General features: G+C 33.9%; 2 protein-coding genes across 4 annotated transcripts; one reads left to right on the top strand and one right to left on the bottom strand.

The window, feature by feature from the left end:
* Window positions 1–6,819: 6,819 nt before the first annotated feature.
* LOC106670169 (D-glucuronyl C5-epimerase B) lies at window positions 6,820–15,012 on the bottom strand. The gene is made up of 8 exons (XM_014400259.2): window positions 14,772–15,012; window positions 14,564–14,716; window positions 10,490–11,003; window positions 10,253–10,422; window positions 10,062–10,186; window positions 9,800–10,000; window positions 9,382–9,643; window positions 6,820–8,549 (listed from the first exon to the last, which is right to left on the bottom strand). The coding sequence occupies exons 2-8, from the start codon at window positions 14,705–14,707 to the stop codon at window positions 8,286–8,288; spliced, it is 1,680 nt and encodes a 559-aa protein (XP_014255745.1). The 5' UTR covers window positions 14,708–14,716; window positions 14,772–15,012; the 3' UTR covers window positions 6,820–8,285.
* Window positions 15,013–17,039: 2,027 nt separating this feature from the next.
* Window positions 17,040–23,425, top strand: LOC106666763 (probable cationic amino acid transporter). 3 transcript variants are annotated; one of them, XR_001340478.1, is made up of 13 exons: window positions 17,040–17,136; window positions 17,607–17,808; window positions 17,872–18,000; window positions 19,932–20,096; window positions 20,148–20,363; window positions 20,419–20,543; window positions 20,598–20,695; window positions 20,752–20,891; window positions 20,969–21,071; window positions 22,706–22,780; window positions 22,841–23,013; window positions 23,083–23,191; window positions 23,266–23,425. XR_001340478.1 is itself a non-coding variant. In XM_014394188.1 (13 exons), exons 1-13 carry the CDS (start codon window positions 17,107–17,109, stop codon window positions 23,316–23,318), a joined length of 1,635 nt encoding a protein of 544 aa, XP_014249674.1. In that variant the 5' UTR covers window positions 17,040–17,106; the 3' UTR covers window positions 23,319–23,425. The 3 variants fall into 3 exon arrangements, 2 of the variants coding, with proteins under 2 accessions (XP_014249674.1, XP_014249689.1); XM_014394188.1 differs by having other exon boundaries at window positions 22,689–22,780; XM_014394203.1 differs by lacking the exon at window positions 17,607–17,808 and having other exon boundaries at window positions 17,078–17,136; window positions 22,689–22,780.
* The last annotated feature ends 419 nt before the right edge of the window (window positions 23,426–23,844 follow it).

Here is a 23,844-nt window from a genome sequence, read left to right as displayed (position 1 = left end):
GATGTCAAGTTGTATGTTGGAAATGGACAAGGCTAGGCGGATAGAGTGAGGGGAATTCTATAGATTGGAGGCATGGGTGAGGAAAGTATGACTGAAGAGTTCAGTGTCAGGGGGATAGACGTCAAAACGATGAGAACAAGGTTGATGATAGTATATAAATGATGTGAAGATGATGTAGAGAGGGAAATGGGTAGATATGATAGAGGTAGGAGCAAAGGAACTAGGAATTATTGCCCTCTGGTAGGGATGGTATAACCACTTTAAGCCAGAGTACTGATCAGTCATGCGGGACCCTCTTGGGGGAACCGATGATGAAACACATAAAACAATTTATTAAACTTTTATGCTTATCAAACTCCTCAGTGACTCCCAATAAACAACACATCAGTAATCAAAGTGATGGGGGCCGCAGTAGCTGAGTGGTTAGCGTGAGAGACTCTCGGTTCGTAGACCCTGCGGATGTGGGTTCAATTCCCGCTGTCGCCTCTGGCCTTTTTTCACGATAACCTTCCCCCCAAAACGAATACACATCACATATTGTCTGGCATTGGCTAATATGCATAGTACATAAAGCCATTTAAAAAAAAATCAAAATGATAGTGGGACAGAATGTAGGGTGAATAAAATTTATTTTGTCATTTTATTTGCCACCAATTGTAAGTAAGCTAGTGTCACGAGCAGGATTCGAACCCATGACCTTCAGCTCAATACATTGCTGCTCTAACCACTTGAGCTATCATGACTCCGATAGTTCGATCCACTCAGACACTAACTCCACATCTCAACCTGCAACCTTTTGAATTTTTACCATTTTTTCAAATGTCGTGTAATCAGGATTTGATTCTCAGCGACTTATGAAGTGGCCTCGGGGAGCTGTTAGTGAAGTAATACTTATTTACTTATTAAAAATTATCCATTATATTTAGTGGTCTAATTGACCAAATTACTCATATCAATTAATTATTCTTTTTATGTAAGGTCTTGGTTGAGATGAAAAGTTAATGTTGCGAGCATGATTCGAACCCATGACCTACGGCTCAATATGCCAGCTGAAGGTCGTGGGTTCGAATCCCGCTCATGACACTAACTTTTTCATCTCAATCAAGACCTTACATAAAAAGAATAATTAATTGAAATAAGTAATTTGGTCCCCCAGGTAAATAAAATACGAGGCAGGTTGTAAAGGAAAGGTAAATTTGGGAGTAATCTGCATAAAGGTGATAGGTTCGATATTTTATCAATTTAGGGAAAGATATTTGTAACAACAAAAAAAGAAGCAGAGTTGCTTAAACTTTGAGGGCCTCAAGAGTGATAGGCTGAGGAGGTAATGAGGTCAAAGGTAAAGGAGCAACAAAACTAATGAAAGATGGAAAACCGGCAGCAGGATATCTAGAAATTATAGGGCTTCCACGACAAGGACTGATAAACGACATCCACAAGACTCTTGATGGAGGGACAGAATATAAAGTGATTAGTAATAGTAAACAGAGGGATAAGAGGTAAGTTAGATTAGGAGTTTGGAAGAAAAAGTAAATTTGGGGACATCTGCATAAAGGTGATGGGATCAATATTTTATGTATTCAGGAAAGTCATTAATGTGACAAGAAAAAAAGAAACAGCACTGCTTGAGTCTTGAAGGGCTCAATAAGTGATAAGCTATGAAGAGGATGGGAACTTAAAAGGTAAAAAATGTGTAATGTGACTCAGCCAAAGAATTGTTGTTATAAGTAGGACTTAACTTCCAACTACATATTGAGGTATTAAAGGGTCAGAACCAATTTACAATACTTTTTGCAAAATATTACTTATTAAAATTAGACGAGCTGTGCCAGAATTCGAACCCAGAATCACTAGCTTAGCTAATACAAGTCGAATGCCCTAACCTCTCGGCCACTACAGTGGTGTTATTTTCAAGGCTATGCGTACTAAAGGGGAGAAGGTGGCTGGCTCGATGGAACTTATGGATGGTGGAAAAGCAGCAGCAGGAACTCTAGGAGGTGTGCAGCTTCCAGGACAATGTCAAGTACAAGGTGGGATAGAATACAGGGTAATTGGTAATATTACGGTGGCTCCAGACATGTGGTATTCCCCCAATAATAATTGCCGTCTCAAAATACTCATCTTGGCATTTGCCAAATAGAATGCCCATGTAAACACACATGCCGGGTTTGTTTTTGGATACAATAAATACATATTTGCCAAGTGCTGTGTGAGTCCTCAACTAACTCCCAATCTGATAGACAATAGTGAAATTGTCATTGCTGCAGCTGCAGTTACTGTTTTGTGTAGATACTGCAAACTAAGTCATATAGAACTGTTGCCCCATATTACTTTCAATCCGTTTCCACGCATCAAAAATCTTGTTCTGATTTTTGTGACTCGGAAGAGAAGCGTTCCAAATTATTGCTTCGGCTTGGTTACGATCGAGGAACACCAAGACTCCTATGTTGGGCCAATCCATTCTTAACCAACAGAAACAACACTGTTGTTCTTTCATTAAAATTTGTAATAGAAGAAAAACGTCAATTAGCCGAGCAAGGTGAGCAGTCAGAATTTGGTGAACCTTTGCATGGCATTCAGCGAGTCCCATATACTACTTTTAAACTAAGGAGCTACTTTTAAACTAAGGAGCTACTTTTAAACGAAGGAGCTACTTTTAAACGAAGGCATAGGGGTAAGAATTGAAAGAGAGAAATGCATGCAACACAATATCCGGAGACTTTGTGTACATGTAAATTAATCCCATTTTCAGCGGCCTAAAAGTTAATTGGGTTTAAGTCTTCCTGAATTCTTACAATTTCAACTTGCAAGTCAGGAGTAGGGAAGGAGAGGTAAATTTGGAAGTAATTTGAATAAAGGTGATAGAGCATATTTATGGATCTGTAATGGCAGATTTCCTTTGGAAGAAGCAAAAAAAAATATTTTATGTATTTAGGAAAATAATTAACAAAACATCAAAAAAAGGGAAGTGGAGTTGCTTGACAATTGAGAGGCTCTAGAAATAAAGTAGAACAATACCTTTCTTCATACAGGAGCGCTTAACGTCCAACTACGCATTGGGTGTTATTACCAACCCAAAACTTTTTTTCATACAATTTTCATTTAAAATATGTGAGCTACGCTGGGACTGTTGCAGTAGGATTACATGGCATCATCTCCAAACATAGATGGAAAAAATAAGATGTCCATCCAAGCAGGACACCAAGAAAAGGATAATTTCATTCAAGTATATTAAATTTGGATTCACCTCAGAAAGCCAGAAAGAATTCAAAACTCAGCGATTAGGTCAGATTAGTCAGGAGGGTTTCAAATCAATAATAACTAAAAAGCAAAGTGATATTACATTTTTTTATTCCATAATTTCTGTACAAGTGCCAAATTACAAAATTCTGTGCCAAGACCCAGCACATTTGCCTCTTTCACCTTCTTGCCTACCCTTTCACAATTATCTTTATAATTACCTACTTAAAATTAGAATCTATTAGAAAATGACATTTTTTTATATATTTTAAAACATCAAAACAAAAAATAATAATAAAACTATAACAAACTACGCACATGATTATACAAATTAACGCTGTAGGACTCTCTGTCCAAATCTAAATATCAACAATAAAAACAATTAACAATCAATACACATGTGGCCCAACATTGCAAAAGATCTCATGTGCACTAAAAATAATAAACAGCAAATTTTTATTTCAAATTCAACAATATTGACTAGAAAATTGGGAAAACTAAAAACAGGTTTATGCAGTTGTTAACAAGAACATTGGATTACAGAAAAAAATCATATATAAAAATACTGCACAGGACGCCAATTTAAAAAGTTTATAAAGGAAGCCCTAGTAACAAATTTGTCATAGAAAAAAACCAAAACAACAGACAATAGTGAAAACAAAATATCAAAATACATTTTAAAAGTTTGTTAATTAAACATTTTAGAAGATACAGTTTATTATTGTCAATTCACTAATGCAAGGTAAATACAAAACTACAAAGGTTAGAAGACAAAATTTTCACAATAACTTTTTTTAATAATTTTGTATGTTACAAGAACAGCTGACTGGTTTTGAGTTGGTCCCAGCTAAAACTAAAACTATTCGCCTGATGCAAAAGTACCATACTTAAGTTAAAATTGCCATTCTGAGAATTTTGTAATTTGGGCATTTCTAAGCACTGATTAAAATATCTGAACAGAAAAAATATTATATATAAGAATTAAGACAGTTTTTTCTGTTTTACACATAAAAACTATTTAATGAGATATTTCTGTTCTGCTTATTCTTGTTTTGGGGGAGACCCAACAATGAAGATAGCAAAATGCCGAAACACATCTGACAGACCAGCACAGCAAGAACATGTAGACCAAAATTATCAATAATGACCAAATTACATGTCACTTCGCAGATTACACAGACAAATTTCACAGAAAATTTTTATTTTACAATGCGACATTACTTTTGCATCAGTACTATTTTTTTGAAATGTGGTATGGGAAACACAAAAGCAAACAAAAATAATTTCAGTTCTTATTCAACATTGATAAGATTATTACAAAAAAGGTTACATACTTAAGCTCGTAATTTCTATAGTCTAGGTCTAGAGTGTGCTTTTCTATGGTAGTTGTATAATTTTAATGATATTTTACAATAAAGTTGCCCATTGAGAGTGAAAACCTTGCTGGAAAAAGTTTTTTTTTTACATTTTTATCGCCAGAGAATTTATCCTGTCATAGAATGATTCTAAAGTAGTAGAGGTTCAAAATTGTACCAAATGATATTCTATACACTAATTAAAATTGCACTGACGGCCCACTGATTTATTTCTTTAACTAAACAAAATCCCACACTTATTTATCAACGCCAAATTAAAGGAATTCTGACTTTGGTATCTTCTTGTTTAACCTATACTAAAAATTAACGAAAAACTAAAAAAATTTAGAGTTAAGAGAGAATTAGATTTTAGCAATTTAAAATAAAAATGAAGCTGCTACAATATTACCCGGCTGAAAATTTTTCACATATATTTTGACTCTGTACCATCATCAGTGAGTCAAGCAGGTTTGAGGGAGTACTTTACTTTTGCTGTGCTTTGGTATAGTAAGCTGTCTCTCTACTAACAGTGTGTTTGTTTGTAAGAATATTGTGTGACTTTTGTTCTTCATTGGTTATGTTTACTGTGTTTTTTTCTTATTATTTTGTAATGTGATGTATATTTTGTGTATATGTACATGTATCAATTATGCATTATGTTTTAAGGTCTGTTTTTGCGTGGAATTTCTCTCTTTCTTTTTAATATGGATATGGTTTTAGGTTGGATAATAATTTTTTTGAACGGCCATTTTCGCATCGCTGATTACTGGGAGTGCACATGGGTTAGGAGAGGTTGGTACAGTAAGGTTAGGATAGGAATGGTGAGTTAGTAGGGAAAGGTTGATTTAAATTAGAAATTGTTAGATTATAGGTAAGGTATAGGTTAGGTTAAGTTAGGTTAGAAAGCATTAGGTTAGGTTAGAAATGGTTAGGTCAGATTAAGTATTGTGGGTTAGGGTTAGGGCTAGGTTACATATCCGTAATTCAATGTTTTTTGTGAAGCAGAAAAAATATGCATAAATATATCTGACCGTCTTTTGTTTTTTTGATGTTGTCACATTGTTATTTTTTCTGGGTGTTTTGTATTTATAATTTTTCTATATTGAAGTGGTTTATTTCCTTATTGTTGTACTATGTTGTAGTATGAAAGTAAGTTTTTGTGCATGTTTGTCAATAAAGGTAATTTTCATTGTTTTTGGTAGTTGGTCAGTATTTTGTTGCTTTATTGTTTGTCTACAGTTAGATTGAATTCATCAACGTTATCTAGTAGGTATGGTTTTATGTATATTTTAATTTCTTTTTGCATTTTATTGACTTCTTGAGGAGCAAAATAGGACTGAATATTGCCGATACTATACAGAATAAGTAAAAAAACAAAGTCAGAAAATATAAAAGACAGATAGCATTTACAATCATTATTTTTTCTTCTCCCACATATTATTTGAACATTTAAAGAAATTTACAAGTGAAAAAAAACTTTAAGTCAAATGATATATATGTACAATAGAAACATTATCTTATCCTCTGTTCAGCTAAAATAGTTTACACTTACACACAAAAACAAACAAAAATTGCGAACCATCCCACTTACCTTAGAATCAATAGTGCACAGAGAATAACGCCACCTGCTGCACAGATGTACAATTTTCAATATAATACGACAGCCAATTAACTATTTTTAGGCCCTTAATTGCAAACAAAAATTTGACTAATCCAAAAATCAGACTGCACATTTCTTTATTTAAAAAAAAAATTGCTTAAACTGATCAAAGATTATTGTCAGCATGTATTTAAAAGGTATTACATTTCAAAACAAATAAGAAAAAACCATCAAAATCTTTTACTTTATACTAAATTAATTTGAATATTAAATATTTGGCAACAAAATGACTGCATTATTATTATTATTATTATTAGCCATACAAGCCCATGGGAAATGTTTAAATTATGGAACAAAAATTCAAAATTGACTATTATTATTAAAATAAAACAAGTTTACAAAAATAAAATAATAACTTTGATATTAACGTAAAAAAATAAACAAGATTTAGATTTTTTCTAGAATATAACATTAACATATAACAACCTATAAACACTTTTATAATTAATAAGAAGTAATAGAATTCTAAACAAATAATGGTCAAATTTTGAGTTCTATTATGATAAATAAAAAACATTCAGGACAAGTTCAAATTATGTAAGGTTCCAAAAGAAGGAAGTTATGATTCATAAAAGTTTTTTTTTTTTTTTTTTTTTTTTAACAGCAGAGTCCAAGTAGAAAATTGGTCATCAACCAAGGTTGCTAGATTGTCTATTTTCCATTTATTCTTATGTGTTCAACCAATGTCAGTGGCAAGTTTAAATAATAAAATACTAGACTAGAAAGATTGTCCCGACGAAGTGAAGAGTATTAAGTACAAAATTAAGTATTGTCCACTGAAAAAATTACAAAATGATTCTGTTCTTTTTTTGAGGACGAGGGGGGTGTACTTACTACTTGCCACTTTTGCGGTTTACATTTGTTTTCACAAAACGCTCCATACCAATACAAACACTCGTCTATTTTTAAAAATCTCTCAATTTTACAAAACTAATTTTGAATTCAAGCTGCCGGAAAGAAATTCGGACTAAGAAATGAACAGAGATAATGGCGAAATAAAAGACAAGAAATATATTTATAGCCATCACTCTTGTAAATGCAACTTGTCTACCCCTATGTCGTTTACATCTAAAGCTTTTTTTATACACAACCATGTAATTATTACCCTACTCCATTTTTTCCATTAGTGTCTAACTTCTAATTGTAGTAATTGACTGGTTATAATATTTTCTTTTGAGTCGAGGAAGATAAATTTTTATATTTCCTTTAATATATACTCTAATTTTTGTATATAGGAAAAAAAATTGAAAACCAGGTAAAGAGATCCTTGCAGTCTTTAAAAACAACTCATTCAGTTAAAATATTACATCACAAAACTAGAGATGACACATAAAGCAATTTGTAACATTTAAATTCTCAGATTTAAAAAAAAAATTAATAGACCATAATGTTTATAAACTCTTCAAACACTTTTAAAATCTCTCGTTTTATCAACAGAATAAACATTAAAACTACAATTTAAAGCCCTTTTCTTTGTAGGTCATGTAAGTAACTAATTTAAATTATTAAAAGTAAGTAAAATAGTTTCCAATTTTTAAATTTTTACTGATAAACAGTTTGAGTAAGTCCTACCAACTTGTATTGAAAAATGAGTATTTTATACAGTGTCCCAACTTAAAAGATGAGATAAAATATAGTAATATTTTTGTAGAATTAGCTAATTTTAATGTAGACAACGAAGCATCAATTTCAGCAACAATATAAACATATGTTAATTATAATGGAGTGCTGAGAATAGTTGTTTAAGTTGTGAAGAGGCGGAAACAAAATGATAAATGTTTATATCACAGAAGTGGACTGACATCACAGAGATAGAATTGCCTTATTTCAATTTTTTAAAAAAATCCTTTTTCCTTCATAAAATTGCAAAGTCTAAATAAAAAATTTTAAAAAATTGCACAGTTGTTTAACCCCTCAGTTCTAATTTCCTATTCCCAACACTCCACAATAATCCGAATATATTACAGTCTACACATCTCGACAGAAATTTTTACACCAAGGCGTGTAAATGGTGAATGAAAAACTAGAGTTTAATTGTGTGCGGCGCGTTTACCTGCCATGTAGCCAAGCCACCTTTCCGCAGTCGAAGAGAGTACAGTGCTGTTGTCGAGAGTCGCGAGGAGGAGAAGCTGGTTGACATGTGTCGCATGATAGTCCCACCTGGCCACATTCGGCGCAACCCCTAAAGAGACATGTCTCAGATCATAATTACTACCTGAGCCATTGTCAAAAAGTGGTAAAAGCCTTTTTAATGAAGCCATCCCTTGATTGAACAGGACCACTGCTTCATGGTTCTAAAAATAAAATTAAAAATTAACTTGTAACTTGTTTTTGGCACTAATATCATGACCAAAAAGGTTATGTAGGGTTAAGTACTACTATAATACAATAAGTAGGTAAAGTAAGGTTAGGTATCAGTGTAATTCAATAGGTAGGTTATGTAGGGTTAGTACCAGTATAATTCAGTAAATAGGATAGGCAGGGTTAGGTACCAGTAAATTCAACAGGAAGGTTAGGTAGTGTTACGAACCAGTATAATTCAATAGGAAGGTTAGTACCAGTAAATTCAACAGGTAGGATAAGTAAAGATACGTACCAGTATAATTCCAAAAGTAGGTTAGGTGGGGTTAGGTAATATAATTTAATAGAAAGGTTAGGTACCAGTCTAATTCAATTGGAAGGTTAGTTAGGGTTAGGTACCAGTATAAGTCAACAGGAAAGTTAGGTACCAATAAGTACAGTAGGTAGGTTAGGTAGCAATACGTACCAGTGTAATTCAAAAAGTAGGTTAGGTTGAGTTACATACCAGTGTAATTCAAAAGGCACGTTGTTTGGTTAGGTGCCAGTATAATTCAAAAAGTAGGTTAGGTTGGGTACAAGTAATTCCATAATAGATTAAGTATGATTTTAATGTTTTTCCATGAAGTGCATGTGCATAAATATGTGAGTACAAATATGAGTTGTGATTAGGGCTAATATACATGCTAACATGCTATATCAAGTTTAGGTTTTTATTTTATTTACTTAATATTACAATATATATATATATATATTTGTAATATTAAGTTATGCATAAATGCAAAGAACAATAGCTAAATACAATTGAGAAAATTGTTATATCACCACCTTTGGAATAAGCGTAATCAGATCATAAAGGCCAATGAGAGAATAAATAAAGCCATTCAGGACGAACGATGGGGGCTGAGTGGGGTACTCCTCATACCATGGGAGGCCGCCCATAAAGTGAGCGAGAACACCTCCTTGCGAACTGGGTGCATGAAATGGTCTCAGTGACAAAAGTGCAGATTGGAGGTAAACAACTTTCCTCGAATGGTAATACGCCCTAGCTAATAACGACATGCCATGCCCTTGTCCCATCGCAGACAGCCTTAAACAAAGAAGTACAATAAGTATAAATAGTATTCAATGACCAATCTCAATATATTAGCTTAATTAAGGACATTAATATTTTAAGTCAGAATTTTTATATTATTATTTATTAACTATTTATTATTCTTATATCTATTATGATTATTTCTAGTACCATCCTGGCTGCAAATCCTTCATCCCCAATGGGCCTTTCCTTTTGACAGCATTAGGCCATCCACCAGTACGTTGGTCTTGGTGTTTTACAAGCCAGTCTGCAGCAAGGTAAAACTGTTCTAAATGCCTGCTTGTAGACAAGCTCAAATTTGCTAATTTACCACTTCCCTCTAAATAAATATTTGTTACTTTGAATTTAGATCTGAAACAAAAAATTAAATTGAAAAAACAGTTTCAAGGAGGTGAAGGCTTAAGATTTTTACCTAAGAAGTTTTTTCTTAGGTTTTGATTGCGCAGCAAGTCCCTTTTGAAGGTCTATGAGAAGATCACGGATGAGAAGTGACCAATGGCCGTCCTCACAAACAATTTTATGATAAACATCTTGATCCTTGAAATAAAATAAAAAATAATTTAAAAAATAAGTACGAAATTAAAGAGTAATCAAAATTATTACCTTGGAATAAATAAGAGGTGATAAACAGGAATAATGAAGTGACCAGGTTTCTTTTTTCTCTCTGTTTTGTAACACCACTGTAAAGGAAGAATTTTCGGATGCTTTTAACATCAACTCAACGGACAAGACAAAGTCTAGTACATGATCGAGTTTTAAAGAAACATGCCCTTCTGCAAAACAGAAAATTATTAAATTTATTCACTATGTTTATTTGGAATATATGTATAAATAAAATACCGCTTGAGTTGAAAACAAAAGTATGGGCAGTTCTTGAGATTTTTGAATAATCTGTAACCCATTCGCCCATTACACCAACACCATCATCAAGTACTTTAACCCTTGGTTCAGGCTCGGTGAGATTTTTTGAATAATGCGCCAGCCCGAATTGGGCGACCTGAGTGGGATAGTAGTAGCCGGACGATTCCCACTGGGTCGATACCGGGACCCCTTCGGTTGCGCTGATACACTTGACTCTCTCTCTAAGTTCGACATTGTAGTTTTCAAAGTACAGGAAAACACCCCGCGGATCGTACTTGCCCTTTGGGTAGTAGACCTTGGAATAAGAGTGGGACCATTCGAATCTTTCATAGCCATCGTAGATAGCTATCTTCCCGTACACCTCGAAATATTTGTGTATAAACGAAAATGGCAAGTATACTTCATCACCTTCCTTTCGACAAGGGACACTGTATTCGCCGTTTATGTGGCATTCTATCTCTTCCAGCCCACTGCCCTCAGAACCAATAGCACTCTGAAAATAAAAATTAAATAACAACAATGCGTAAAATTAAAATAAATGTATATATTTTTGAATCAGACTGCAACCTTATAAAATAATCATTCAAGCTAAGATTGTATTTTTTGTTTTTATTTTATTTTTTCAGGTAAAAATAGCTGTCCATACTAACCTTTTAAAATTCTAATACTTTAAAAAATACTAAATAATTTTTGTTTTGTTTGGTTTTCTGATCATTTTTGTCTGTCTATTCTCAATGGCTAACTCAACCCCTCATTTTACCCCCTATAATTTTACAATACAATCAAAAACTAACATAACTTATTTTTAATCTTATGTGAGCCGTTAGAACATGCACATGAGATGCCTACTATCTATAACAAATTTTATAGTAAATTTAACAGTAAATTGTGTTGTAAAATAATGAAACAGTTTTTCAAGCTATAAAAAACTGTTAGAATCTGCGAAAATATGTTTTACACTGAATGGATGAATAGTAATGAAAACTAATGGTGATGAACTCACAGGTATAGATGAACCCAATAAGTAACCCGGTTAAACATGAGTTCAGACCAACACCCTTTTACGCCGAGAATTTGCCGGCTTCGCTCTGTGGAGACGGGCGGGGTTACTTAATGAATTAACAATGATGAACTTAATATTAAATTTTTAAACAAATGGGCGCCACACTGTTTATATACACGGAAACAGCGAACCGTAAAGAAAGAAAAATAAAATAAAATAAAACAAAGAAAATTCAATAACAGTAAAATTAATAAAAAAAAAGAACACAATATTTACATAAGGAAACAAAAAAAACACATTTATTCCAACGGAAACTATAACATTAAACATAGACTAATTTTAATTCTCTACGGGTAACATTTTAACAAACTTACACACTAAATGAACCTAAATTATCATAAAATCTAAATAAACATTCCTTAAAAACTAAACTTTCCTGGGAACCAGTGTCCAGATATGCTTCTTTTCCAGGCGATTGAAAATCCCCGCTTCTAGGAATGTGGAGCACCTTCTCTGAAGTTGAGTGGTCCTCGATTGCCTTCGTTGATCAAGGAATTGATGATTTTCTTTGCTTCGGCCAAGCCGTAGGGATATCCGTCTCGACGCACACTGTCCTCTCTTTTCTTCACTCCTCTACTCTCTCATAAGCCTATCCTAGACCGTCTTAATTTTGATTAACCCACCGCTAATTTTAGTTTAGGTGGCATTACAATTCAGGAGGCATCTCTGGCCAAACAACAACAATACACTCATAAAATGTTATGTTTTCATACTATGTTATGTTTTACGAACGTAACAACCCAACATCAACCTTAATGGGGGGGAGGGGCTTGAGTGTATAATTTATTATATACGCAAAGATGAAAATTATCTCAAAGCGACGATGTCTGCTTTTCTCAATTTTGAGGAATGTTTTAGATAAAGTCCTCCCTTACATCACAGACTGTTTGGAGTTGACTATCTATCAAGGAAGCCATTAAATGGTTCCGTAAGCAGTAGGAGCAACTGGGAACTAAACATGTCAGACACACAATAATTAATAAAAGACGCCCATTTTTAAAAATAGGGAAAAGCTATAGGGAAATAAGTAGGTTGTACAAAGAACATAATTAAATAGGTATGTAATGAATATGCCGGTCTTTTTGGAAAGGTGTTGGAGAATTTTTGGAGTAATAAGATTAAAACCTGTAGCTTTCTTTGATTTTAAGTGTTACGGTAGAATGAACATCAGAAGGTGAAAAAGTTTTAGGAGGCAAGGATAATGGAATCGGGGAGTATAAATATTCCTTGATAGGTTTTGAAAAAGTATGGCTTATGATGTTGGCATGTGGGGTGAACACTGTGGTCAGATAAGAATGCAAAAGCTTTTTCCTTGTCTGACTTGGCCCCATAATAGAACTTGCTGAGGAAAGATTATTATGATCTTAAAAATGTCCCTTAAATAAAATAGCGTGAATGGCAACAAATGACCTCCCTGAACACAATAACTTTGGATTTCTGTACATTAACTGACAGGTTCCACAGGTCAAAATAGGCTTCTAGCAGTTTAAATGTTTCTTTTAAGACCCTCATCAGACTTGGCTACAACTAGAAAATCATCAGCATACAAGAGTTAAGAATCAGGGGAAGATCGTCCAAGAACAAGCAAACAATATCAAGCTCAACAAGCAACCCTGACACAATGACCACACTGCACCTCGAAAGAATCAGTTGTTTCCTCTTTGCCACAAACTTATATCAATGAAAAAACAATTTCAACACCTTGGGTCATATATTTATTCCAGGTTTCGCATTTTGAGAAATGTCACATACGTAGGGGATAGGGATATAAAAAAAAAAGGGTCACAAGGCCTACTGCACCTCGACCTGAATAGATCTATTGTGCTCCCCTATTATTTATAACTCGCTGGCCAGCTTCAGGTTATTAATTAGCCTCCACAGCTTTGCCAGCGGCTCCTTAGTATATGATCTTACTTGTGGTTTTTCTTGTCCTAGTTGCAAGAACCTGCACCTACACACACCTTCACAGAAATACAGAATGTGTTCTGCGGTCTCCTCCTCTTCCTGGCAGTATCTGCACAGTGTTTCTTCTGCCTGTACTCCAATCCGGTGCATGTGCCTTCTTAAGTGGCAGTGCTCTGTCAGGAGTCCAACCAGAATCCTGGTTCGGTTGCGGTTGCCTTCTAGTAATTCTTTTTTGCGAATGGATCTTCTCATAACTGTGGTATTATTCCACCAGGTTTTTGATTCATTTTAAAATGTATCCTCTTTTGTGGCAGGCTGCTAACCCACAGTAGGGTTCACGGCCCAGTGAGTCCATCTTAGCACGCTTTTTGGCCAGGCTGCGAATGTCCAGGGATGCATGCCAGGATCAGGCCATTAGTGTCAGTGTGACTTCTGTCAAGCCTCCATGCAGTTCCAAACACGCTTTGCTTTCGCCTCGCATGAGGCTAGGGCCCTAAGTGCTGCCTGACTGTCAGAGAAAATGGCTATTATCCAGGAATGTATTTGTAGCCTTTTTATTTCTCTGGCACATTGTTCAATCACTATGATTTCAGATTGGAAAACTTTAGCCAGGTTTACCCTCAGTTTGGTCTTTGGGTTCTTTGAGAAGACATCAGCTCCTGTACCCTTGTCGGTTTTAGGGTCATGAGTATACCAGTAGGAATACTTCCCATGATATAAATTTCTAGTAATTTCTATCAGTATGTAAACAGTGAAAGCGATTTTCTGCCTGATACTTGACATATATTTCCAGGCATAAATGTCATATGTAAACATTCATGCTGAACCAGTATTGGGTCATTTATTTGCTCCGTCTTCACTCGCATGTTTGCTGAACTACTCAAACGAGTGCAGGTGGACCAAATAAGTGACCCCGGATCAGTATGAGTTCACCGAGTCGCACAACACCCAGCATCAATGTGTTGATAATGTACTTTTGAACTACTAGGGCCAATTTCACTGGTGAAAGTCATGATGTGCAAAGCAAGATCGGGCTGACCCAAATATCAATACATACAAAATCACTACAATAATATCAGAATTACCTGTATTTTGCTTCTGACGGATTCGTCTTTGAACGAACTAGGGAAGGAAGGGATTTCGCCTCCGCATCTCGTCCATATGGATACAGAAAGGATGGTGAGGCAAATACAGATGCAGAGTATCGTCAGTTTCAGGTTGATCCGCATTTTAGGAGCCTGCGGAATTTCAGCAGTTGACAGGAGGATCAGGAGATAAGAGCTGTCAACTTACCTATAGTATTTAACCACTTCGAGAGTGTACAGTCGGTTTCTGCAGCCGTCGCCGGTTAACATCTCATCGGGTCTAATTTCGTGTATTTCACCCCGATTGGGGGGCTTTTTTCCCCAAGTCCTAAATAAAGAAAAATGCCAAATGGGCCAAGCTTTCAACTTCGGCCATATCGGAAAACACAACCGAAGTACAGTACTTCAAAGCACTGACTGACTCGCAGTACCTCCGGCACTTTCATCTGCTGCAGTGCTGGCATTAGCTGGCCCGTCAAATCTCCCTGTCGATTTGTCAATCTCAAAATAATATGATAATCTCTTTAAACAAAAGTGCATATTAAGCTTAATTAAACTAGAAAATAATAATTATCTACTATATTTTTAAAAATTCAACAAAATGTTCAACCTTTTTTTCTTTGACCAACATCAAATCAAATCATTTAATTCCCAAATTAACTATACACAAATTAACTATTGCATGTCAACTATCTTAACACTTAAATTATTGTTTTAACAGTATAATATAAATTTTATGTATTAAAATTATGACTTATTTTACATTAGACAATTGCTTCTTTTTCGGTTTTTGGCTTTTTGTATCTCTTGGGTTACTTTTCAGGAAGTAGACAACCGACAAACTCATTTTCTTTTTAATGATTTTGATGATTATTGATGCCAAAATAGACATCCATGTATGGTCAAAACTGACAGCAATTAACAAATGAAGTTTCTAACCCTACAACATGTAATAGCATTAAGAGTTTTAATTAATTATTTCATAAATATAACAACTGCATTACTCAATTTAAAAAGTAACCATTACACTGTCCATAGTCTATAACAAAACATTCATCTATCTTTTTCTTAATTTAACTTCTTAACTACTTACACACACACACACACACACACATTATCCAGCGTTGTTCTTATTACTTCGGCAAGGGTGTTATGATTTTGATGGTTGCTCAAGACTATATGTCCTGGATAATATGAGGGCTACAACAAGACACTGGATACGTTTAAGATGGATAATGGCTCATGCAGGACATCAGGGAAACGAACGAGTAGACCAATTAGCAAAGGATGTAGCAAGCGACGTGGAATTGCAAGTTATATTCAGTGCGATTCCCCTTTCTTATATGAAGTAGAACATGGAAAAGAAATCAGTACAAATATGAGAGCAGGAATGGAGACAAACCTCAAACGGATATGAAACATGGAAATACTTCCCGACCCGATCAGCCATACTCACAAAAACTACCATGGTATTGTCAGGTCATGGAAAGCACCGGTCATATCTCACCCGATTTGGCATAATTGATGATGCGACATGCCCATGTAATGGGGGTACACAAACATGGGAACACATTCTATTCAGTTGCTGGATGTTCGACCGAGAAAGGACATGCCTCATTAAAGCTATAGTGTTGAGAGGGGATAGATGGCCACAACTGCTTACTGCAAAACTATAGCCCGGAATTGTTCAAATTTATAAACTCAATTGACATTAACAACAATTGTTTTTCATAATGGGATATGTTATTAGATAACTATTATTATTGCAATTTAAATTATGTTTATAATATTGTACTAAGAACTAATTTTATAATTAGGTTACACTTTCACAAATCATTAAACTTAGAGATTATATTACAGTTTAAAGGTAAAATTTGTTAAAATTTAATTTCTTAAAAAAGTTTAAAAGCTGCAGGTCACATGCCGCATAAGCTGAACCCTTTCTCTCTTGTAAAACCTGCAGTCCATCAGTACATGTACGAAGGTCTGGGTCGAAAGGAAGTCGCTTGGGTTATATGTTATCTTGCATGGTAGAAGCAAAAAATATACATGTCATAAATTAAAAATAAATATTTCATTTAAGCATTGTACAAAAATAATGGACAATAAATTATCTTGTCTTATCTAATTACTCTGAAGAATATCAAGTACTCTGGGGTAATATGAACGAAGTCTGGTATGAATATAATTTATTTGCATGAATGGAGGAGCATATCCCTGATTACCATGAGGAATATCAAATACTCCTGTGTAGTGTGAATGCTAACCCGACTATCAGTTTTTATCTTGTTTTTGAGTATTTATTATTTGTGTAATTTTATCATTTAAACCTGAAGTGTAGAGAGACTAAAAAAAGAGAGAGAGAATGTTGTTAAACATTAAAATAAATTAGTAGGTTTAAAACTACCAATTTTTACTATTTCTATTTTGGAATTTTCTGTGTAAAATGGCAAGCAGAATGCATTTTGAAGCACATGATTTTTGTAGCAATATTATTTATGATTTAATATTTAGAATATTAGCAGCTGAATAGCAGAAGGAACATGATTTGGGAAGTTGTTGGGCCAATATTTGTAAGTCACAATTAATCCTACAGTATTTAACTTTTTTTAATACTAGAACACTTTTCAATAAATAGATAAATAAATAAAAAAATACAAAAACGTATCACTTGTTTTTGTTCCATCAGAATTTTAGGAAAATGAAAATCAGCCTGTCCTTTTTTAATATTTATCCATATGATGCTTTCAAGTATGTGAATGACTGTTTAAGCACCACATAACTTGCATATAATTAAACATGTATATTTACAACTAATTTAAGATTAAAAGACTTAGACATGAGACCTTTTTAAACTAGTAAAATTTATAATTAAATTAAATATAGTATTATTATTTGCAATATAAAATTTAAATGATTAATCAAATGATGAGATTATTTTAAATTATTTTTATTTGATTATTCTTGGTATCGCTTGAATTAATATTTAAATTGCCAACATTGACGGTCAAAAAAGATTTGTATATTACATGGTTTGTTGCAGAAGCGCATGATGCGTAAGAAATTGTTAATAGTAAGAGAAATCGGTCCTTTCAATCGTATCTATGGTACAGCAGATGCTTTTATACTTTGCGCCGGCTCGCTTATAGGCTACCAATGTTACAGCTTTTCAGCGCACATGGAAAAATACGGAGACGGGGGGCTGTACTCTTTCGTCATTTGCGGCATATTTTTATCACCTAATAGTAAGCTTTTGGGTAATAATTTCAATTGTAGTTTTAAATTTAAAAAACAAAATTGTGTTTCAGTTTGGTCCTTTGCTGAGTTGCTGTCAATCCTGCCTTGCCTTGGTGGCACTTTTCATTTCACTTACTGTTTTACAAATGAATTCATAGCATTTATGACCGGATGGTTTACTATACTCACCACTGGATTTGGTAAGTTTTTTAAAAATAATTTAAGTAATAAAGGGTATTGTTTTTATTACAATGGTTTTGCTCAGGATCAGTTTAAGTTGAGGTTGATGATAATGTTTAGAGGATCGTAACAAAAAGGATGCTTGATATTTCCCAAGCACTACAGCGTGTTGGCTGATATTTTTCCTAGTTTCTTTGTTCATTTCAATTGAATTGATCATTCATTTAATCCTATGATTACTAAAATCCCGCCTCCAGTCTTCTTGCTACCTTATATCTCCATTAAGCAGCAATCGAACATAATGTGGGTGACTGTTTCTTCCTCCTCATTGCATAACATAAAAATGGGGTTCATTGAATAAACCCACGTTCTTTAGGTGTTTTTTCAGATGGATGTAGCCAGTTTATATCCCTATCACTTCCCTAATGGGTTTGCCAGTTTTAGTGAGGGTTCTTTAACTATGAGTTTACTATGTCTGGCACATCGTGTCCTCTTATCCTTCTTTTTTTTGTGAACCCATACTAAGATGAAGGTGTCAATGTTTGATCTTGTTATCCAACTGTTGGTACTGAGCTAATGTATGACCTTGTGGATCCTCCTCTGGCCAGTTTGTCAGCTCCTCCATTATCCAAAATTTCATAATGCCCTGGTACCCAAGAAATTGTCAGGTTATTTTTTGCAGGTTTTGAAGATTTTGGATGTATTCATTGACTATTTTGGATGTGGCATTTTTATGTACTAATATTTCTAGGACTACTTGGGTGTCTCATCATATAAGGATTCTTTTGTCAGTTTAACTTTTTTTTAAGCTTGCTTTTAACACGAGCATTGATAGATATTTTAGCTTGAAAGACCAATGAGTTTGATTGTTCATATTTTTTGCTTCCACAGAGTATACGTGGTCTGGTTCCTTCCAGTTTTGAAGCCATACATTTTGGTTACTAGGAGTCCACCTCATTACGACGCATAAGTTATGACATTACTCCATCAATGTCTTTATCAGACCCAATGCTTTGTTAAGAACTCCTCTGTGTATCTTTCAAGTTTATTTTTTAATCTCAGCTTGTGTTTACACTGAGAGCAACAATTTCCATCTATTTCTTGATTGTTTTTATTATGGGCTTGCACAGAGTACACCTAACCTTGTTTCTTCATTGGTCTTGGAGCTGTAGTTTTAGGTTACTAGGAGTCTAACCCTTTTACCAATATTGGTAGTTTGTTCAACTTTAATCAATGACTAGAGCTCTTTGTTAATCTTAATACATTTGACCAAATCCCAAAACTTTTCAAAGTAACCTTCAGGCCTTGGCTGTTCTTCTCTCAGAAGTAGGAATCTCAGCCTGTATTGGCCTTCATACTCTGGAGTGTGTGGTCTATCAGGCATCCTAGTACCATTCTAGTCCTAAGAAATCCTAGGTTGAACAGTTCTGCTGTTAGTTTCTGTCATGTACTTGTTTGCATGACTCTGGCCTGGAATACATCCCCATTGAACCAAGGACTTATTTATAAAACACGATGGATGTACGTTTTAATTTTTTGGTTTGATATATGAGTAAAGGGTTTGAGATGTTGGGTATCCTGATTGAACTATCCTTTGCCAATTATGTATCGACCTCTTGTGCCCCTCTACTCTGTATGCCCTAGCTATTGTAGCCATCTATGCCCTGATATGTACTTATGCTTATTTTCCATCTTTTACAAATATGTATGAAAAAATTTGTTATGACCAATTAATATTATGGTTTTTAAATTTATATTTAGTTGATTCATATTATTAATCACTTTTGCTAACATAGTATCATTTTAAATTTTAGTTTGTATATATTTTTAAGTTTGTTTATTATCTCGTATTGAGCTATTGCTTAAATACAGTATGATTCTAATCTATTATACTCTTTAAATTTTAAAAGTTATTAATTGAACTGATAAATAAACTGTATTTTGCTAAAAGGTGCTGCAGCACAACTGAAAGCCGCTGGTTCTATAATGGACGACACATTTTTCAGTGGGCACATGGCCAATACAATGAAAGACTTCATGAACTTAGGTGAAAAAAGGTTTCTGTTGGACAGCGCTCCAGACTTTCTTGCGCTATTTTTGAGCCTGATATTCTCCGGTGAGACAGTTAGTCAGTCTATATCATGTCAATAACTAGACACTGTTGCAGGCATAGTTTCGGCAAATACGAGCGAGACAAAACTTCTGAATTCAGCGTTGTACTTTATAAACCAGTGCTGTCTGATATGTCTGACAATTTTGTTCATCGGTTACATTGACTTTAACAACTGGATCCCATTCAAATTGAACCATTTGATTGTGCTAACTAATTCATTTTTAAGCACTAGTGTTATCTACTCAACAATTCTTACATTAGTTTTTTTAGGCAAGATATTAATATTTATTTTTAAAAATTTAATAATAGTTAATGTTTTATCTAGGTGAGGAGGCAATAAACCCAAGCAAAACTCTTCCTAAAGCACATGTGTTGTCTTTTATTTTTGGCCTTATCCTTTTTTCTGTTTTTTCCCTGTTGATAACACTCGTATGGAACTACAGAGAAATTGTGAGACATTTTTAAATACAAATTTTGAAAATAAATTATAAAGAAATATTCCAGGAAAGTTCAAATTCAATTCAGTCAATTCTGATATATTTGAAATTAAATGGGCTGACATTCATACCACTCATCGGTGTCACTTGCTTTGTGTACAATAGGTAAACTAACAGTCAAAACTTTATTATTATTTTACATATTTTCTAAAATTTTGTAGTCTCTTTATCGACATGTTTTCCCTGACAAGAGTTGTGTGTGCAATGTCCAGAGATGGCTTGCTGTACAGAGTTTTGTCAAGAGTCGAACACTTCAACAACATGCCAGTCAAACCATCTTTTATATGTGGAATAGTTGCTGGTTTGTACATGAATCTAATTTAGACTGTTTAGTTTAAAATTGTCTACATTTACCGTTTTTGTTCATGTTTATGTTAGGTGTAGTCGCTATGTTCGGAAGACAGACTACACTACGAGAAATAGAAGCGATTTCATTTTTGATGATAAGTGCCATGGCACCTGTTTGTACTTTAAGAATGAGGTAAAAACTTTTGACTATCATAGATCTAAGTTATATCATCTAATCCTGACTTCCGCTGAAGTTGAATGCATTCATATTCCAGTAAGGCAGTGACGTAGTCTATCATGCATAAAACAAAACTAAGTAAGATGGGGTACTTAATATTCATCAACTTTTTCTCTCTATTTTGATAATTCAAATATGTATTAACCCTATATTTTAATCATGCTCTGAAAAGTTCACTATCATTTAACAATTTTTAGACTTTTGTAATTGCTACTTATCTCAAGGTTAGTTTCTCAAGGTGTTGTTTTAGCACTGTACTCGATGCCTTAGACCTTCATTCGCTTAAAAGATGTTCTTTTGACAGAGTCTGCCAATCTTGACTTTGCTCATAGTTTTAGGTAATCTGTAAAAAATGTCCAGTAACAAAACATAATTCTGATGGATCCCTGCTTACCACATTCAGCATTAAATTTGCTTTCAGCATACTCTGCAGTTATGTTCTCATTCGATGGCGTTAGTGCTACACCTTATTTTGTAAGTTAGTCAACTTTTAATTTAACTTAGACATTGAGAAGTGTTATTAGACACTTCCATACCAGCATGGAGCTAAAATGGTACACGGATATAATAACCGTATCACCTGGTATCAGATGGTATCTATGCACCTGACACTATTTTCAAAGTACTGCCTGTATTCTTTTTTAAGTGATTTTTTATGGGTTCCCTAGTGGAAGTTACATTTGTACTCAAGAAAATTTCTCAAGTCCGATGGCATGCCTACCAGCTCATCAGCTCATTATGATACTTTCCACTATGTGAAACATATCAAGTGATGTTTATTATACATCTCAACATTCATGAAAGCTTTGACCACAAAAGCCATCTGTGTTTGAACCACATATGGCCTCTTCTGAGTTGTAAGAGAAACTTTAACTCAGGTTGGAAATTTAAAACATTTTAATCGCTTGTACAAATAAATAATGTATTAGTTAAGGTTAAGGTTAAAATATGTTGACTTCTTTAAGACCTTGTACACTGTGTCTAATCTATCTCCATTATTATCTAGAGCTCTTTCTTAAGCTTAAGGCTTTTTTTATCAGTTTCCAAAGCACTCCTGTGTGCATTGTTTAGGCCTAGGCTTTTCCTCTCCCAGGAGAAGAATCTCAACTCGCATAGTTCATACCAACAGAGCACATATTTTGCTGCTTCTTCTTCTTCCTGGGTATATCAACATAGGTTGTTTCTTCTACTCAGAGTCTATACCTCTGCAATGTGTCCAGTTAGCAGTTCTACCTAGTCCTAAAACATTTTAGTTTTGCAGTTAGTTACTGCAATAGTCTTTTGATGAATTTTTTCTGCTTCTGTCCTGGAAAGCATTCCCTAATTCATGAACGAACCTGGTGGATCTATGTTTTTGGCAATTTGCGATGTTGTGAAAGGATTCTGGGTCATTGTGTGTTACGATTGAACTGGCCAATTGATCTGCCATATTGTCGCCACTCTGCCATTGTGAGCCCTAATTTAGTGATAAAAAAATCTTGCAAACCACAAGTCTAAGTTAACATTTCACTGATAAATCTAGAAGCTTTTATTTTCAGTGTTTTTACAATATTATATACTTAAATTAATCAGGTATGCTCACAACATAGAACATTTCAAAGGAAAAGTCTCATCCCCACATGGAAAACCCAGCCCAACCTGCGATGTCATCGTTTTAGTACTAAGTAAAATTTCATAAAAATTTTATACTTTGCGTGTTAGGTTAGTTAAATAATATCTTACAGAAGTGTCAGTCATGGGAATGGCAGTGACGACCAGGCACATACTCAACGATTTCATAAACATACACTGGATATCATGGAAAATTTTGCCATTGTTCCTTTTCACCGTTAGCATGCTGATATCAATGGTCTTTCTGATTTTGCAGCCGATGAATGTCACACACAGTCCTTATAGGGTACATTTTAAATTTTAAATAATTTTAATACTCACCGACATGGTATAATTGTTAATTTGTCTAATTTAGGTAAGGTTGATACCTTTTGTTCCAATGCTCGACATATTCATTCACTATTTTGCCATCGGTAACATCGAGGCAAAGTTTTTATATTTTATCATTTTATGGGCTCTTTTCGGTAGGCATTTATATTAAATAACATTATATATTTTTTTATTATTTCAGGTTATTTCATTATTTATATCATTTCAGGTTTAATTTTTTATTTTACCTATTCAATATGGCATTCAAAAGAAGAAATATAATTCTGAAAATTGAAAATTCCTAAGCATTTTTGATGTTATTGGTTTTAAATTAACTGAAGAATCAGGCAGTATAATAAAACTGCAGCCGAACAAATATATAATATGCATATAAAATTGAAAAAATATATAATTTAAAAAATGTATATTATATAGTTTCAAAAATTTTATTATTAGTTTAGTTTTATATACGACTTAGTTAAAAATCTTCTGCACTGCATTATAAATTTTATAGTCAAATTTATGGCCAGAAAAAAAATTACTGTAAAACATCTCAAGATAAAGGTGATTCACTTTAAAAAAGTTAAAAATTCTGCAGTCTTCATCAATCATTTGGTTTCGATCAAAACAAGACACAAAGGCTTTCTAAATAAAGAACCAGAATTTAAAAAAAATTGTAATGTTCATCTGCAATGTACAAAACTTGAGTAATAGTAAATAAAATAATAAATAATCAGCTTTTGACTTGTTAATTACTAAAAGAATAAAAGATGGCAACTGGAACAATGTACACAATTTTAATGTTGAT

This window comes from Cimex lectularius, unplaced genomic scaffold (genome assembly GCF_000648675.2).
Source record: "Cimex lectularius strain Harlan isolate CLEC.00 unplaced genomic scaffold, Clec_2.1 scaffold85, whole genome shotgun sequence".
In the NCBI taxonomy this organism is placed as follows: Eukaryota; Metazoa; Arthropoda; class Insecta; order Hemiptera; family Cimicidae; genus Cimex; species Cimex lectularius.
Note: the sequence above shows the minus strand (reverse complement) of the source record. Positions and strands in the feature narration are given on the sequence as shown.

Excerpts from the sequence above, each read along its gene's own strand:
- LOC106670169 (XM_014400259.2), bottom strand. The coding sequence starts at position 14,707 with ATGCGGATCAACCTGAAACTGACGATACTCTGCATCTGTATTTGCCTC. Across the intron at positions 10,187-10,252 it reads CACCTCTTATTTATTCCAAG|GATCAAGATGTTTATCATAA; the intron begins GTAATAATTTTG and ends TTTTATTTCAAG. Across the intron at positions 10,001-10,061 it reads CCTAAGAAAAAACTTCTTAG|ATCTAAATTCAAAGTAACAA; the intron begins GTAAAAATCTTA and ends TTTTTGTTTCAG.
- LOC106666763 (XM_014394188.1), top strand. The coding sequence starts at position 17,107 with ATGATTTGGGAAGTTGTTGGGCCAATATTT. Across the intron at positions 17,809-17,871 it reads CATATTTTTATCACCTAATA|TTTGGTCCTTTGCTGAGTTG; the intron begins GTAAGCTTTTGG and ends ATTGTGTTTCAG. Across the intron at positions 20,892-20,968 it reads TATATGTGGAATAGTTGCTG|GTGTAGTCGCTATGTTCGGA; the intron begins GTTTGTACATGA and ends TGTTTATGTTAG.